The sequence below is a fragment of the Macaca nemestrina genome, chromosome 7 (assembly GCF_043159975.1).
Source record: "Macaca nemestrina isolate mMacNem1 chromosome 7, mMacNem.hap1, whole genome shotgun sequence".
Lineage (NCBI taxonomy): Eukaryota > Metazoa > Chordata > Mammalia > Primates > Cercopithecidae > Macaca > Macaca nemestrina.
The window spans coordinates 14,216,115-14,234,066 of record NC_092131.1 but is presented as its reverse complement, the minus strand read 5'-3'; the positions used below and the strand labels follow the sequence as shown (position 1 = coordinate 14,234,066).

Sequence of the window (17,952 nt, the reverse complement as noted above, 5' to 3'; positions counted from 1 at the left end):
TATTATCATTATTTTTTGCTGATTTGTTTGAGTTCCTTATAGATTGTGGATATTAGTCCTTTGTTGGATGCATAGTTTGAGAATATTTTTCCCTTTTCGGTGGGTTGTCTGTTTACTCTGTGGATTATTTCATTTGCTGTGCAGAAGCTTTTTAGTTTAATTAGGTCCCGTCTGTTTATTTTTGGTTTTGTTGCATTTGCTTTTGAGTTCTTGGTCATGAACTCTTTGCCTAAGCCAACATCTAAAAGAGTTTTTCTGATGTTGTCTTCTAGAATTTTTATGGTTTCAGATCTTAGATTTAAGCCTTTGATCTATCTTGAGTTGGTTTTTGTATAAGGTGAGATATGAGTACCCAGTTTCATTCTTCTAGATGTGGCTTGCCAATTATCCCAGCACCATTTGTTGAATAGGGTGCCCTCTCCCCACTATATGTTTTTATTTGCTTTGTTGAAGATGAGTTGGCTGTAAGTATTTAGCTTTGTTTCTGGGTTCTCTGTTCCATTCCTTTGGTCTACAAGCCTATTTTAATACCAGTACCATGTTGTTTGGGTAACTATAGACTTGTAGTATAGTTTGAACTCCAGTAATGTGATTCCTCCAGATTAGTTCTTTTTGCTTAGTCTTGCTTTGGCTATGTGGGCTCTTTTTTGGTTCCATATGAATTTTAGAATTGTTTTTCTAGCTCTGTGAAGAATGATGATAGTACTTTGATGGGAATTGCATTGAATCTGTTGCCCAGACTGATGTGTAGTGGTGTCATCATAGCTCACTACAGCCTCCAACCCCTGGGCTCAAGCAATCCTCCCAGCTAATCTTCCCAAGTAGCTAGGACTACAGGGGTGAGCCGCTATATCTGGCTAATTTTTCCTATTTTGTACAGATGGGGGTCTTGCTGTATTGCCCATGCTGGCCTCAGACTCCTGGCCTGAAGGGATACTCCCACCATGGCCTCCCAAAGTGCTGGGATTACAGCCATGAGCTACCACACCTGGCCTCTTGCTATTAATCAGTTACCTACAGCTCTGAATAGGTGGAGAAAAGACTTTCGTCACTCAACTATCCAATGATAACAAAATTAGATAATTTAATCTTGTGGTCTAAGCAGAAAAAAAAATCATGATAGGCAATAGTCATTTTTTTATGTAGGACTCATCAGAGAGGGAGATGTATATCCATGAAAGATGTATTTTAATATTGAAACTCTATACAGATGGATTGTTTTAGACTAGGTGGATTACATAGCCCTATGTAAAGGAGAGTGATAGTCTCTTTAATTCCTTTTGCAAAGCCATCACTGCTGTGAGGACCAACGTTGCTAACCTCAGCGATGCAGCCTTATGGAAGATCAAGAGAGCTCGCTTTGCAAGAAACCGCCAGAAGAGTGTACGTTCCTTGAGGGACAGTGTGAAAGGGCCCGTGGAATCCAAGAGGGCACTCTCCCTCCCTGAGACCCTGACCTCCAAAATTCGTTGAGTATCTTCTTTCATCCTTCCATTAAATCTGTTTAATGTCTTTCTGAGGCTGACCTGTCTTGTTAAATGTTCACAGAGAGTATAGCACGTTCAGTAAACTGAGTTTGTTCAATAAGTTTGGCTTTCAGATTCCCTAGAGAATCACCAGGGGTATAAATGCCTAGGGTTGCTTCTGCTAGTTTGCTGGGGTAGCAAAGCCCTGATCTAACAGTAGATGTTTTTGAAATGTAAAAGGCAGCAAATGCATTGATGCTTGGCATGCAACTTAGAAGAAACATTTGCTCCTAAGTCCTAGAACACCAAAGTTTGCACCACCAGCCTTGTATCCTAAGAGCTGTCTGAATACGACTTAGGTAATAAGACGTATGGCGGCTAAGGAGGGAGAGTTGAAATTTGGAATGTATTTTTTTTTCATGTCTGATAGAAGCAGCCACACAAGCCCCCCAAGACAAACCAATAATAATGGTTGCTTTTGAAATAGAGAAATCAGGCTGAGAAATTGAATTTCTGCTCGTCTTCAACAGATAATTTATAAATAAAAATAAGCTTCATTGCCAATATTTTTAAAAAGACCATATATACTTGTTCTATTAAAGGTCTTTCTTTATATTATAGTTTTAAAGAGAATAAAATTTGCCTTAAATTACCAAATGACTAGATAAACTCTAACGATTAGTAATGACTCATGAAGGACAAATAATTAAAAATTCATTACTAAATCACCATACGAATGAATGAGTATGTTTAAATATATTACTAACTTGTAAAATTTATTAAATGATTTAATCTTTAAATAATCACTGTGAAGTAAATAAAATAATGACCCAAAACCTACTTCTTACCCTGTCAGAATTTGAAAGGTTTGTTTTTCATTGGCATTTATTAGAAGACAGCCTTATATAACATAACCATTTTAAATCATAAATATGATTTGATTTTGTTCATTACATTTTCTCTATTTTATGACAAGCTATGGCAATGTGTTCTTTTCAACTTTGGGAGAGTTAAATATGAATGAAAGTTCTTTAAGTAATCAATAACCCAGTTTTTCAGGGAGCAAAGATAATCACAGGTGATCATTTAAGAATAACCAATGGTAGTGCTAGGCCCCAGGTGAAACTGTTTAAATCCTAGAAACCAATACCCAAATTAAATAAATAACTAATTTTATATGAGTTTTCCAGCTCTATTTATATCCTAACTGCTCAGTTTGGAATGTAAAGTTTATTTATTGTCGTTTCTTGTTCATTAATTCACATGACCATTTTGAAGATGAAGTAGCATTGAAGGATGTTATTATGATTCAGATAAAAACTGCAAAACTTTTGTTACATAAACAACTTTTTTGTGATGTTAATTACAAATAGAAAAACGAAACCTGCCCCTACTATCCAATACAGTTAGCACTGAGTATATTTTCTAGGCTCCAGTTGTCTGTAATGCTTATTTCAATAGAGTTGTTGTTGATTTTTAAGCTATGAGGTTGACCAGGCATGAGCAGTCTGCTCCAGCTCTCGGTGGGACACCCGAACAGACGCCAGGTGGGTACTTCTGACATTGAAGGGCCATGTACAAGTGTCTATCACAGGTGGACAAGGTAGAGAATGCGGTGTCTCTAACTGGACCAGGGTGATATACTTAGGATTTGCAAGCTCAAAAGGGTCTTACCTCAGATGTTCAAGTGTTTGAGCCCCTGATATGGCAATTCTTTCCATTTTGATATTAACAGATGACTTTTGATTCCATTAACTTTTGGTCCAGTAAGAAGCATCATATCACCTGAGTCTGCACCTTTCCCCAGAGAGCCAGTATGACTAGAGCTATCCGTAGTATTGATATTTGTATGTGTCTTTACACATAGAAATATTTTGTTCATATATATCTGCTATAGGAAAACCATACATTTCATTTACATTTTAAAAGGTTATACATTTGAACCACTGTCATCCGCTCATCCCCTTAGCCATTCCTGATTCTTTGCAACTCTACATGCATTTCTGTTTCTCAGAGAAAGGAGAATTTCCTCTGTTTGGAGGACCATAGCACGATACACTTTAACGATCATTTGATGTTCTGTGATATATTACAGTTTATCATGAAGTAGCCTAAGAGTTGAAGGGGTATTGGCAAGGAGGCTCCACGCGAATGGTGCCGTGACTCACTGGGAAGACTGTGAAGGTTCTGAATACCTACTTATTAGTCAAAAACAAATCTAGTAACTACCAACTATGTGTCATGCTATAGAACATTTGAGTTTTCATCTAAAACTACTAGTTTTATGATAAACTTTTCAGAATGGTGCAGACACTCTCAGAAGGAAAATTTCAAGTAAGGAGACTAAAGATCACGTGCGTTATGCATTATAAAAAGGATGTTTGAAAGAGAGGGAGTCCGGAGTGGGAGGGGAGAGAGAAAATCCCAGAGATCATCTATGCAGACAGCAGATGGTGGCCAAAGTCTTTTCTCTTTTACAATTGATGAGAAAAAAGGAATAGCAAACATTTGGTAGAGTCCCTCTATCTTGCCTTACACATCGCTCATGTACACACTACTGTGCTGTGATTTTTTTCGTTTTAAAGAATAGAAATAAGAACTTCTGATTCAAAGCTTCATTAGAAATATGAAATCCATGCAGTTCCCTTCAGTGAGGCATTTTTGAGATTGTTCTTAGGCAGTTTCATAAATTATCTTTATTTTACTCTAGTTTGTCTCTTAAAGCTTAGCTGAGAAGCTAGTCTTTCATAATAATTATCCATTTAAACAATCCAGCCCGAGAAGTCCCCTCATATCACTGTGGGAAAACATGTACATGTGTTTCTTGCAGTTAAAAAAAGCCTTCAGGCATCTAATTATTCCACCAAAAGTGGCCAGATGGAAAAGAGGCAGATAACAGCATTGTTTAAATTAAATGTGAAGCTAAAACTTCAGGAAAGGTAATTTACATGACACCAGCATAAGCAAAACTTGCTTAGATATGGAAATAGCTGGCTCAGCTTATAAGGCAATTTCAAACTACTGTAGTGTTCCATTTTTGCATTATTATTTACTGGACCCTGACTGTTTCTAACTTGGAAGCAAGGACATACCAGATTTATCATAAGATTGTGGAGAATGGTTTAAGACAGTAATTAAATGGAAACTGAAGAACTTGCTACTTAATGAACATACTTTCGTTTGGTCCAAGTAATGAGCTCCTCTTTGCAGACCTCTTGTTAATTAGACTTGAAATAAAGCAGATGCCCCTTTATACAACAAGATTTAAATTTAATTGCTGTTTAGGTTGAACTTTTTGGCAGTGGATTTACAATTTATGATTCTCTGATCTTAACCTTTACATGGTACCCACAGAAAATGGAATAGAAAATTCTGTTTTCTATAGAAGGTATACTCTGCAAGGTTTGTAGAGAGTCACGTTCCTCTATGTCTTTTCAAATCAAAGTCTTTGTGCATCTAAATAAAATTCATAGAATCTTACAGCTGAAACATTAGCGATGTGTTAACAGTCTCATTTTGTAGAGGAAGAAACTGAGATTCTCACAAAAGAACAAGCTTATTAGTGACAGATCTGGGTCTCAAGCCCAGAGGTCCTGAACTCTGTAACAAGGCAAGTAACTGCCAGTAGGAATTCAGCAGCTTCATTTCATCCTAATTGATGGGATACACAATATTTTTAACTGCTAATCTACAATTTGTATGCTTGGACATAGGGAGTACTTTCACTGGTGCTGTAAGAACCAGGAAATTTTGTCTTCATGTATTTAGAACACCGATGAAGATTAATTGAATAGAATGCAGCAGTTGTTATGCTATATAAGCACAATACTGAACTAATGGTATCAGCCCCATGTGAACATAGGGTGCTTAATTATATCGTGTTCCTCATTGCCTGGAGTGCATAATTAAACAAAAATAGGTATGTAATAATGATAATCCTTCCTGTATATATAGTATCTCTTTACTTACAGGAAAACTGATGTAGTGAGGGATTAAGTGATTCTGCTTTGGTGATTGCTTAAGGTCATGTATGACTGACTAGTTAGGATCAGAATGGAAGCTGGCATCCAAGGGACTTGGCTTGCTTGCTTTCTGCCACAACCACCTCTCGATGAACTGGTCTTAGAGTATTTCTGCCCTGTGGGACATGAGGACACCAGTCTGGTTATGGAGTTGGCCTGGGCTTTCAGGCCTGCTACAGAATGGCTTAAGGCCATGAGTGTCCAGACCAAAGGACTTTGCCAGTTAGGACCCCAGATTGGTCCAGAGCTATCCCCGTTTCTTGTGGGACTTGCATACTCTAAGTTCTGCTTCAGCCTGCAGAGAAACCTAGAGATCTCTTGGCCTGCATTTGTATCCATAAGAGAAGGTGCCCAGTACTAGTTAGGACCAATAAAGCACTCTTGCATTGACCTTTCCTGTCTTCTTAGTGTCCCAGCCTAGAATTCCAAATAACTTTTCTTTGGGCTCTTTCTTTCTACAGATGGTTTACAATTCACTTCTTCACTAACTTGCAAAATGCCTATTGACCATTAAGATCCAGTAAGTCAGAGTACAGTTGTTTTTATAGGAATACTCTTGTTTGAAGTTATATTTTTGGGAAATGACAATTTTTGTTCAACAAACATTACAAATACTTTTTTTGAGTTGGGGTCTTGCTGTGTTGCTCAGGCTGGTCTCAAGCTTCTGGGCTCAAGGAATCCTCTCACCACAGCCTCCCAAGTAGCTTGGATTACAGGTGTGTGCCACAAATGCTTGTTCAACAAGTATTTATTTTATACCTGCTTGACTAGGAAATACAAAGATGCTTTGGAAATTTTTATACTCTTAACTTACTTATGGCCAAGTAAGGGATATTAAGTATGAACATTAGTAAACTCTCATCTTGAGTGAAAGTGACAGTACGCAGGATGAGTCATGTCAAATGCAAAGGGAGGGAGCTTTCTACCAGCTGGAGACATCAGGGAAGGTCTTGTGGACAGGTGGCTTTTCAGCCAGGCTTGACTGGTGGATGAGACGTAAACGTATGATGATACAACATGGAATAGGAAGGAGAAAAGGCAGGGATGGGGAGCATAGGAGGATGTGAAGTTAGCCACTGCCCCGGCTTTCCAGCCCTGCTGTGGATGTGTGCACACATAACCGAACACTGAGGTAAGGAGGCAGGGAGACGAGCGAGGCAGTGTAGTGAGAGCTGCCTATGGAATGGAACCTCGTTTATAGTGCTTACTCATTGGCTGCCCTGGACCAAGTGCAGAGTAAGCTCATGGAAGGATCCTTTCTTCCTCTACCTAATTGTCACTTGTTGGTTTGGCAGAGGGGTCAGTGAGTCAATTCACATAGAGAAACGTTCCCATATTCCTGCTGTTTTGGGACTCTATCAATTTTTCTCTTATACAGAATGTAAGCTCTGACATATTTATTTGAATTTAGTGCACTTTGACAGACATTTATGTATAATAGGTATCTACTATATGTCAGACTTTGGCCCCTATTCTGTGAGGGATATAAAAATGGATAAAATAATGTCATTTGCCTTCAAGAAGCCTATGTTCTTATTGGAGTATTAAGGCAATTGAATAGACAAAATGTTCTGCCTTGCAAAATTGTTATTGGCCACATGGGAGTTAGGAAAATGCTAAAGGAAATTTTCCTCCGTTCTTCTTTTTCTCTTCTGTCCTCCCTCCTTTCTTGTCCTTAGAAATTTAAAGAATTTAGGGATCACATCGAATTGCTGAGAGGAATATTGGGTATATCTAATAAGAATGGCTTTTGGGGACCTGTTTATAGCACAAAATTGTTGGGGGAGGGTAGAGAACCACTTTGCAAGGTGAAGAGAGCACCATGAGCAAAGGTGCAAAGAGGGAAAAACATTGGCTCCATTCTGAGATCCACGAGTAACCCAGCTTGTAAGAATGTTGACCATTTCGGGTGAAATAATAGGAGATAAGTCTGGAAAAGCAGATCCTGATCCTGCCTGGTTTCAAATCATCTGAATAAATAATGTTGTATTACACTTTGGAGTTTCAATCAGTTATACACCTCTGTGGACAGATTGTAATGGACTCACTCCACATTAAAGGTATGGTAGGTATAGCTCTGCCTCCATAATTATAATTATAAATATAATTATATTTTCTCTTTATAGAAAATGTAAAATTAGACCTTTTAACATGTTAAATCTTTATGGTTAGGACAGATATAGAAATTTCACAGACTAGAATTCAAAACTATTAAGCGTTTTGTTTTCCTTAGAGAAAATACTTGTAGGCATTTAGTTTTAAAATGGAAATTTCGTACCTTGTCTAGGTTAAAATATTAATATTGTCTTTATCAATAGAGAACATTTCAGCTTATCCACAGCTTATTTTTCTTAGGGATTTGATTAAGGTAACTTGTCTTTATGAAGAGTGCACCAGTCACAAGCTTACTCTATTTCAAAGAGAGGCAATAAACAAAGTATAGACTTGCAAAGCCCACACTGGAGGGGTAAATTATTAGAATAAAAAGAGATTAAAAATTTTTTATGCAAAAGTTTACATAAATGTTCTTTTTTCAGTACATTTGTTAAAGATCACTCAATTCTTGCTATTCAGGGAAAGCAGCAAACTTAAGATCCGTGAAAATGATCTACAGTGAGATGGGCATGTATGAAATGACAGTCATCAGGAAAATCTGATGTGATGGGAAAACTCAGGGTTACACATTGTTTAGAAACATGCCCACTTGTAATGAGAAGAAGAGTTCTGAAATGTTTAAGCTGAAGTCTGATGGTCTATTTTCTAGACTTGAATTGGGATGGAAGGAAACAGGAGCAGGGTCCCAGTTGGGCCTTGCTGGGAGCTCCCTTTCTTCTGTATTGAGGTTCCTAGATTCTCAGTACTATAAAACAAAGGAGCAACTTCCTCTCAAACACTCTCTGGTTCCAGTTTCTAACTTTGGGACTTTGTTGTTGACCCATTGTGGACATGAGGTGGCTGAGCAGGACTGAGTGATACATGTTCTCTTCAACTTTGCACCCCAGAGCTAAAAGGAATTGAAGACTGAAGCTATATTGTAACAGCCATTACTTGCTGCTACAATAACATTGAACCCTGCAGGGAGTCCTGTCATATTCTTGGCCCAAACATGTCCAAAGCAATAATGTCCTTCTAGTTGTAAAGTAATACTCTAGTGGAAAAACAAATCAAGAGTAAATGTTTTTCTTTTCTTGTTCTTTTTTCTTTTCTTTTTTTTTTTTTTTTTTTTTGAGAGAAGGTCTTTCTTTGTTGCCCAGGCTGGAGTAGAGTGGCATGATCACAGCTCACTGCAGCTTCAACTTCCCAAGCTCAGGTGATCCTCCTGCCTCAGCCTCCCGAGTAGCTGGGACTACAGGTGTGCACCACCATGTCCAGCTAATTTTTGTATTTTTTGTAGAGACCGGGTCTTGTCATGTTTCCTAGTCTGGTCTCAAACTCCTGGGCTCAAGTGATTCTCCCACCTTGGCCTCCCAAACTGCTGGAATTACAGGTGTGAGCCACGATGCCCAGCCTCAGTAAACTATTTTTCAATGCTGAAAAAATAGCCCTGTAAACTTTTTCTATTTTGCCTTACAAGGATAGGTATTGTATTTGGTCAAATCCTATATTACAAACATTTAATTTAACCACATACTGTGATGCTTTACATTTCCAGCCTCTCATTGAAATCGGGTGTTCCACATACATTGATTTTTTCCCTGATGCATGCCTTATAAGTAATTATATTAACAATTTATTGATCACCCTGCATGTGAAACACTGTAATAAACAAATCCTTAGGTTTTATTTGAATAATTTTTGATAAAAAGTTTCTCTAAAGTGCATCATACATATTCATTCCTTCATGCACAGATTCTATGAGACGGAAAAGTGTGAGTGTCCTGGAATCATGCTGACGTGTGTCAGATGGTTTTCTCTGTATTAGAGGCTCTTACACTAAGCTGCCTCTGCTGCCTCTTCACTTACTGTCAACTATCCCTTCTCAGCAGTTCACTTTTGAACAGACCAACATTCATCTGATTCTCTGGGAAACTCGACAACCAAGCTTGTTACTTTATGTGCAGGTCTAAACTGGTAAATTCTGAATTTGACCTTCATGCTACTATCCCAGAGAAAAAGTATTTGGGCTTGAGACAGCAAATTTCTGCAATTCCCAGAAACATTTCTGATGCCTCGCTTCTCTTGGCTGTGTCCTGGAAGGCTGAGACTTTGCCAAATTAACTGAGGAGTTAATAGGTATAAGTTACTACCTAACTCTTTGTTGCATCCTTTACACCATAATTATAATGGATGTAACCAAGGCTTGGTTTATAATGGTTTGTAACCAAAGCTTGTCATCGTTTAGTAGAACGTTTCCTTGCAGGATGAGAGATGAGAATGCCGGTGTGCTGATCTAACCCACTAGACAAAACTTTTATTTTCAATTTAGATATTCTAATGTTGCTGTAAAAAAAAAAAAAAAAAAAAAAAAAAAAAGGAAAGAGTATTTTGAATAATCCCCAAACCATAAATATAGAAGAGCAAATATCAGTCTTCCTTCTCCCAAAGTCATAAACCAAACCTGATAAGAAGGGGCAGAAGAAAAAAAGGAGACAGGGTAATTTCTGACTTTGAAAAATAACAGAGAAAGTCAATGTCAGGGAGCTGCTAAGATGCCGTTATTTACTAGGTTAAGAGGAAGCCAAGGGCTAAGGTATTTTTTCTTTCCATGTGAACTTTCCGCTCACCTTCATGTGGTGTTTTTCTGTTTTGAAAAGTTCATGCTTCGCTCTCTTTCTGTTTGTGTCCTCTCCCTTCCTTGTATGTTTCTCATGACATACAACAGGGCTTATAATTTGCTATTTATAATTTTGACTATTTCATTTAAAGAGAACCTACTGCTAATATCTCAGGGTTTGGAAAAGATTTTTTTTTTTTTTTTTGCACTAGCTGATTCATGAACATAACTGAATTGAGATAATAATTTAAACAGAAGAGCCCAGTGGTTTTGCCCTCAGTAGATTTTAGACTATAATGTTTTGTGGTTATTCTTACATGCTTATTTTACAAAGCTGGAAGGGAAACTTCCTTTATCACTGAGGATAAAACTTTGCCAACGTGTTAAAAAATTTGCTAAATGCAAAATGTATTTAGGCATTTGTCTTGCTGTTTCAGGATAATATTGCTTCATAGCACCCTATTTTTATTGCCATTCCCTTAATTCTCCCAGATTACTTGGTTGTTGACGAATACAGTAACTTTCACCCCCGGACTAGGGCTCTGCCTACAAGGCCATATTGTGCCTTTAAGTTTCTTAAATTCTGTCTGGAGCAGAAAGTTTTGTAGAAGCAGAAACAAGGGTGCTTTTTCAATATATAAGGGAGATTTTAGTGTCACTTCACTTGTGAACGAGTCACCCATTCACAGCCTTTCTTCTACTGACAGGACAACAGTCTCCCGAGAATGACAACACCATCAAGGACCTGCTCCCAGAAGATGCTGGGATCGACCACCAGACAGTTCACCAGCTGATCACAGTGCTCATGAAGTTCATGGCCAAGGACGAGAGCAGCGCCGAGTCAGACATCAGCAGTGCAAAGGCCTTCAACACGGTCAAGCGACACCTGTACGTCTTACTCGGCTATGACCAGCAGGAAGGTTGCTTCATGATTGCACCTCAAAAAATGCGCCTGTCAACTTGCTTTAATGCATTCATTGCAGGAATTGCCCAAGTGAGTGTAATAACAGCTTTCGGGAGTCACACCCTTATACTTTTAGTAGAAGCAAGGCATTACGTACTATGTAGCCAACACTGGTTCAGCATAAAGGTTTGTACAAATTGCTCGGTGTTATGCAGGAGTATGTGGAGGGGAATGTGAAGATTAGTAAGAATTGGTAGTCTGACTGAGAAATAGTGAGAGAGAGAATGAGAGAGAGAGACTGTGTGTGTGTGTGTGTGTGTGTGTGAGAGAAAGAGAGAGATATGCTAACCTTGTAGCTTATGAAGAATGTCTGTACCTTGATATGATAGTTACATAATCATTTTAGTATATTTGGTTTCTTTTCTTTTCTTTTTTTTTTTTTTTGAGACCGAGTCTTGCTCTGTCGCCCAGGCTGGAGTGCAGTGGCGTGATCTTGGCTCACTGCAAGCTCTGCTTCCCGGGTTCACGCCATTCTTCTGGCTCAGCCTCCCAAGTAGCTGGGACTACAGGCGCCCGCCACCACGCCCGGCTATTTTTTTGTATTTTTAGTAGAGACGGGGTTTCACTGTGTTAGTCAGGATGGTCTTGATCTCCTGACCTCGTGATCCGCCTGCCTCGGCCTCCCAAAGTGCTGGGATTACAGGCGTGAGCCACAGCGCCCAGCCAGTATATTTGGTTTCTAGATCACTGTGCTCATTTTTTTTTTCAATTGCTAACTAAAAATACTTAAATTTGGTTAATTCTATATTAAAAATTATAATTTTAGTTTATATTAATTTCAATTGTGTCTTACTGAAGAAATCTTTCCAGTTAAAAGGAGTTTCTAATATTCACATGTTCCAATATTTTGTTTAGTATAAAACAGCTGAAGTTGGAGCTATGGAAAGGCTTGTTTTCTCTGTGTGTTTCAGCTACTTTCCATTTGGTTTTACACACTCAAATTTACATTTATCTATTAAAATTGCCATTTTATTAAACATTTTCTTTCACAGTAACAAAAAAAAAAAAAAAAAAAGAAAAAAAGAATTGGTAGCCTGGTATCATCAAGGGAGTGTGGGAGATTTTTTTGTTTTGTAAAATATACCTACAATTTGCCATTTTAACGGTTTTAAGTGTATAGTTCAGTGGCGTTGAGTACTTTTATGTTGTGTAACCATCACCACTGTCCATCCTCAGACGTTTTTATCATCCTAAACTGAAACTCTGTATCCATTAAACAATAAGAGAGTATAGGATTATTTTTTGTGGGTGTGGTTTTATTTATTTATTTATTTATTTATTTATTTATTTATTTATTTATGTTTTTGAGACGGAGTCTCGCTCTGTTGCCAGATTGGAGTGCAGTGGCGCAGTCTCGGCTCACTGCAAGCTCCACCTCCTGGGTTCACACCATTCTCCTGCCTCAGCCTCCCAAGTAGCTGGGACTACAGGCACCTGCCACCGCATCCGGCTTATTTTTTTGTATTTTTAATAGAGATGAGGTTTCCCCGTGTTGGTCAGGCTGGTCTTGAACTCCTGGCCACAAATGATCTGCCCACCTCGGCCTCCCAAAGTGCTGGGATTACAGGCATGAGCCACCGCACCTGGCCTTTTTTGTTTGTGTTTCTGTGGTTTTGTGTGTGTGTGTGTGTGTGTGTATGTGTGTGTGTTTTAAAAAAAACCTTTTCCTTTTTTGGTTTCAGGTGGAGAGAGCTGAATTAATCATACAACTTATCTTTTTGCCACACCATCATCACTGGCTTTTCCATGTGTGTCTGCTACTTCTAACTGTTGTATTGCATGCCATGGTGGACAGACACCATACTTTACTCATCCATTCCCCTAGTGATGGACTCATATTGCTCCCAATGCCTCACTACCCCAAACAGTTCAGTAATAGGCATCTATGTGTACGCACCTTATCAGCCAATGTGAGAATTCCTTACGGAGATGCATCCAGAAGAATTGCTGGGTCGTAGGGTAAATGTATGCCTAATTTGGTCAGTGCTACAAATCTCACTCTCCAGTACGGCTGCACCAATCTGTAAAAATACAGTACTTGGGGCTAGAGAGATGCGGATATGAATTTCAGCTCCGCCTCTGTTATTAGCTGCTAGGGCTTAGGCACTCTCTGCTTGCTTGCTTATTGGTAACACAGATTTCCTTTTTTGATAGATTAGAGAAAACCTATTACAAAGCACCTTGATTCATGCCTGTCTCATGGTAGGAACTCGATAGATGATAGCTGTTATTGTCAGTTAGCTCAAATAGATTGTAATGTAATGAACAAAGATAAGCAGTGTGAGAGCAATGTGCATGTAGTCGTTCTGTGCTGATGCTGATAACTGGATGGATCACCGCTTTTTCTCAGCTGTCACTGTTTCAGATACCAAACCCTCCCTCCCTCTTCTCCCCACCCTCTAAATCCACATTATGCATATTTACTTTAGAAATAAAAGCTAAAATCGAGGCCAGGCATGGTGGCTCATGCCTATAATCCCAGCACTTTGGGAGGCCGAGATGGGCAGATCATGCAGTCAGGAGTTCAAAACCAGCCTGGCCAATATGGTGAAACCCTATCTGTACTAAAAAATACAAAAATTAGCCAGGCGTGGTGATGTGCGCTTGTAGTCCCAGCTACTGGGGAGGCTGAGGCAGGAGAATCGCTGGAACCTGGGAGGCAGAGGTTGCAGTGAGCCAAGATTGCACCACTAAACTCCAGCCTGGGTGACAGAGTGAGACTCCATCTCAAAAAATATATATATATGTATATATAAGCTAAACATTAAAAATTAAATTTTTATATGGGGTTTATATAACTCCAGAAAACCTGTGTCAAAAATAACTTCCTAATATTTTGGCATATATTGCTCCCTCCATTTATATACATACATAAATTTCATACTCAAATACGTATGTCCACATATTTTTACAATAATAGGTTCATATTATACATACTGATATATATGCCACCTTTTAAAAATTTTTTTGTTTCAATGAGTTTTTGGCAAACAGGTGGTGTCTGCTTACGTGGTTAATAAGTTCTTTAGTGGTGATTTCTGAAATTTTGGTGCAACCTTTTTAAACCTAAAATTTTTTATGAAGTTTATATCATGTAAATAAATTTGTGTCATATTCTGTGTAATGCTTACATAGTATTCTGTAGTTATACAAACAGTATTTTATTTGTCTAATCCCATATTATTGAATATGGAGGTTGATTTCAGTTTGGGGTGACTATAAACAAAGCCATGTTGAATTTCTTTAACATACATTTTGGAACACTTGTCTGATTATTTCTTTGGGATATATTTAATGGTTGTATTGGAGGTATGGGCTTTTTCTTTCTTTCTCTTTTTTCCTTTTTTTTTTTTTTTTTTTTGAGACAGGGTCTCACTCTGGTAGCCCAGGCTGGCGTGCAGTGTTATGATCATGGCTCACTGCAGCCTCGACATCCCAGGCTCAGAGGATCCTCCCAGTTCAGCCTCCCGAGTAGCTAGGAGTATAGGTGTGTGCTACCACACCGAATTAACTTACTGTATTTTTGGTAGAGACAGGGTTTCGCCATGTTGCCTGAGCTGGTCTCATACTCTTGGGCTCAAGCAATCTGTCTGCCTCAGCCTCCCAAAGTGCTGGGATTGCAGGCATGAGTCATTGCACCTGGCATGTGCTTTTTCTTATCCCTGAATGCATATTGCTAAATTGTTCTCCTGAAAGATTGTACCAAGTTTGGTTGGTATAATACTTGGTTCAAAGATTGAACCAAGTATTGCCGGTTGTCCATGAATTCCCATTTCTGCAGGTGGTTACCAATATTAGGTTTCTTCATTGTCTAGTTTAACTCTGGTTAATAGTTGAATGGATAAAATTTTATTTTCAATAGGTACTGAAATAAATAATTAATTAGATTAAAACTATTTTCATTTACAAGTTTCAAAAATTTTTTGTGAGGTTGGACTTTTCCTCCTTCTTGCATACTAGACATTACTTTTAATATTTTGTGGGGTGCCTGTTAAATATTTTGCCTGTTAAAAATTTTAACCACTGGGATGGCTCACATTTTTCCTTTTGACTTCTGAGTGTTCTTTGTAGCTTTCCATCAGTTGTTAATATTTTTTCTATTTCAGGTTATGGACTATAACATTAACTTGGGAAAACACCTTCTCCCCTTAGTGGTTCAGGTGCTCAAATACTGCTCTTGTCCTCAACTCCGGCATTATTTCCAACAGCCACCTCGTTGCTCCCTCTGGTCACTAAAGCCTCACATCCGGCAGATGTGGTTGAAGGCCTTGCTTGTCATCCTTTACAAGGTGAGCTGGGTGGTCACTGCTGTTTTAGATGCAGTGGTTCTCTTAGAGAGCATGCAGCATAAGGAGAACACCTGAGTCTTTAGTTGAAAATTTTGTAGAATAAAAGTTTGACCTTTGGAAGGAAGATCAGGATATGCAATCAGTGTTAAGAACCAAAGAGCTATTGAAATGAAAATAGAAACGGGAGGCCCTGTCGATACATGCTCTAAAAATGTTTAAAACAAAGAATGATAAATGGTAGGCTATTGATCAAGAACCTCTGTTTATAGTGTTTATACTCAGTCTCATATTTTATCTAAGTATTAATTATTATTTCAGAAAACAAGGAAGATGTCTGAAATTGTATTCACCCGCTAAATGTTTATGCCAGATAATTTTCTTGAAAAGAACTGTAACTATGAACTGGCATGCCTTGCTGTCAGTGGTTTGGTGAAGGAGGAAAGGAATATAGTCCCTTGTAAAAATAAGGCCATGGAGGAGGGCGTGGTGGCTCACTCCTGTAATCCCAGCACTTATGGGAGGCCGAGGTGGGTGGGTTGCCTGAGTACAGGAGTTCGAGCCCAGCCTCAGCAACATGGTGAAATCCTGTCTCAGCAAAAAATTAGCCAAGCATTGCACATGCCTGGTCCCACCTACTTGGGAGGCTGAGGTGGGAGGATCACCTGAGCCTGGTAGGTTGAGGTTGCAGTGAGCTATGATCACACCACTGCACTCCAACCTGGGCGACAGAATGAGACCCTGTCTCTAACTAAACAAATAAATAAGGCCATGAGCAGAATCTCTTTTTACTTCTCTCTCTCTCTCTCTCTCTCTCTCTCTCTCTCATATATATGTATTTATCCCCAAGAGATACTGCAAACAGTATCTGGCAAGATCAGGTGGAAAAACTTACCCTTTAAAATAACCATTTATCTTTTTCTCCCTCATTTCATTGGGCAGTATCCATACCGAGACTGTGATATCAGCAAGATCCTGCTGCATCTGATTCACATAACAGTCAATACACTCAATGCGCAGTATCATAGCTGCAAGCCCCATGCCACGGCAGGACCTTTGTACAGTGACAACAGTAACATAAGCAGATACAGCGAAAAAGAAAAAGGTACATATCTAAATTGCATCCCAAACCTAGCTTCAATACATAATAGATTTCTGGACAATGTTTTCTTATTAGATACAGGAGTGTTCCCAGATACCATTCTGAAGTAAAAAGAAAATCGCTTTCTTAATTTTCCAGCCTCCCATGAATGTTGCTGCTTTAACTTTAAAATTGAGCATTCGAGAGGAATAATTGATATGCTTCTAAAACCTATATCGTAAGAAATAATATTTTGTAAAATATTTTCTGCTGTTTGATTCAGGAACCTTCATAAGCCTTTTCTTACGTATTAGAAGCGTCTCGATTTTGGGCTATAAAGTAAGTCTTGGTTGGCACACAGTGGAGCCATTCTTCATAGGTCTCTAGTTTGCCCCTGACCTTTGTGCTCATACAGTTTCAATGGAGTCTAAGTTTGCTGAAGTGCTTTTTCCTAGCCTTTTAATGCAATACAAAGTGATTCAAAGCAAGGGAAATGAAACATTTTTGCTGCATAGGTGTAAGTTATCTCCACTATAAACACTTTTTTCTATTGCTACCTTTTTCTAAAAGGAGGCAGTAGAATGCAACTTTAGCTAGAGTAAAATTGCAGCCTGTTTTCAGCTGCGACATAAAGGACCAGGGTGTATATTTTCAGTTTTTAGTGGAAATCATGGCTGACTAGATTTTAAATTGACATCATTTAATCTAGTCTTTGGAGAAAACCAAGTGTCCAATGACCCTTTGTGAGGTTAGTAGAGTCTCTTTTGGTAGGACTGCTCTGGAGATGTCTCAAAAATGTACATTGTAGCTGGTGTTCCACTGTTTATTATTGCTGAATGTTCCAGAAATCTAGTTTGGCTACAGATGGAACTCGAGAACTAGGTTCTTTAAGTTCTGGTACCATTCAGATCCTTCCTGAAGAATATTTTGTCTACCAGTTTAGGGTTTGGTCTCTGGGAAATTGGGGAGATCTGTTAAGCTATGGATGTTTTCAGTGTGGGCTTAGTGTTCGGGCCAAACCCTGATGAACCTTTCTGGATGGGAGGCGCCATCTTGTGGTCTTTCAGTATCGATTGTTCAATGCGTTTGGAAAATCACTTCAAAGTTATGTAATGCAAATCACGTAACTATTGGTTGGAAAAACTGCATTTTTCAAAGGATATTTTTCCAAAAAGGAAATAGAGAAGTAAAACAGATTATTGTGTTGCATTTTCCCAGAAACATGGGAATTTGATAGGCGTTCCCATCTTTGTGGATGTTCACTGGGTTTAAAAACAAATTCATTTTGATTGTTAACATTTATTTTTATTTAATTAAAAAGTTTAGTATGGTCATTTCACCTAAAATTTACTGCTTCAAGTTTCATTTACTTGTTGAATTTTGTGCATTAGAACAGGACGAGTCCTTAAAACTTGATGC

The 17,952-nt window shown here is 38.5% G+C and overlaps 1 protein-coding gene across 14 annotated transcripts in view; it reads left to right on the top strand.

Annotated features, from left to right (window-relative positions):
- The window catches only part of LOC105467518 (unc-79 homolog, NALCN channel complex subunit), a 279,040-nt gene that overhangs the window by 171,711 nt on the left and 89,377 nt on the right, over window positions 1–17,952 (top strand). For 13 of the 14 annotated variants that reach the window (XM_011717155.3, XM_071099670.1, XM_071099671.1 and 10 more), the window contains 5 exons: window positions 1,289–1,468; window positions 2,948–3,013; window positions 10,910–11,196; window positions 15,273–15,455; window positions 16,395–16,557. In XM_011717155.3, the coding sequence (XP_011715457.2) occupies window positions 1,289–1,468; window positions 2,948–3,013; window positions 10,910–11,196; window positions 15,273–15,455; window positions 16,395–16,557 (879 nt within the window). The remainder of the gene's footprint in view (window positions 1–1,288; window positions 1,469–2,947; window positions 3,014–10,909; window positions 11,197–15,272; window positions 15,456–16,394; window positions 16,558–17,952) is intronic. The other variant, XM_071099677.1, reaches the window with a different exon arrangement.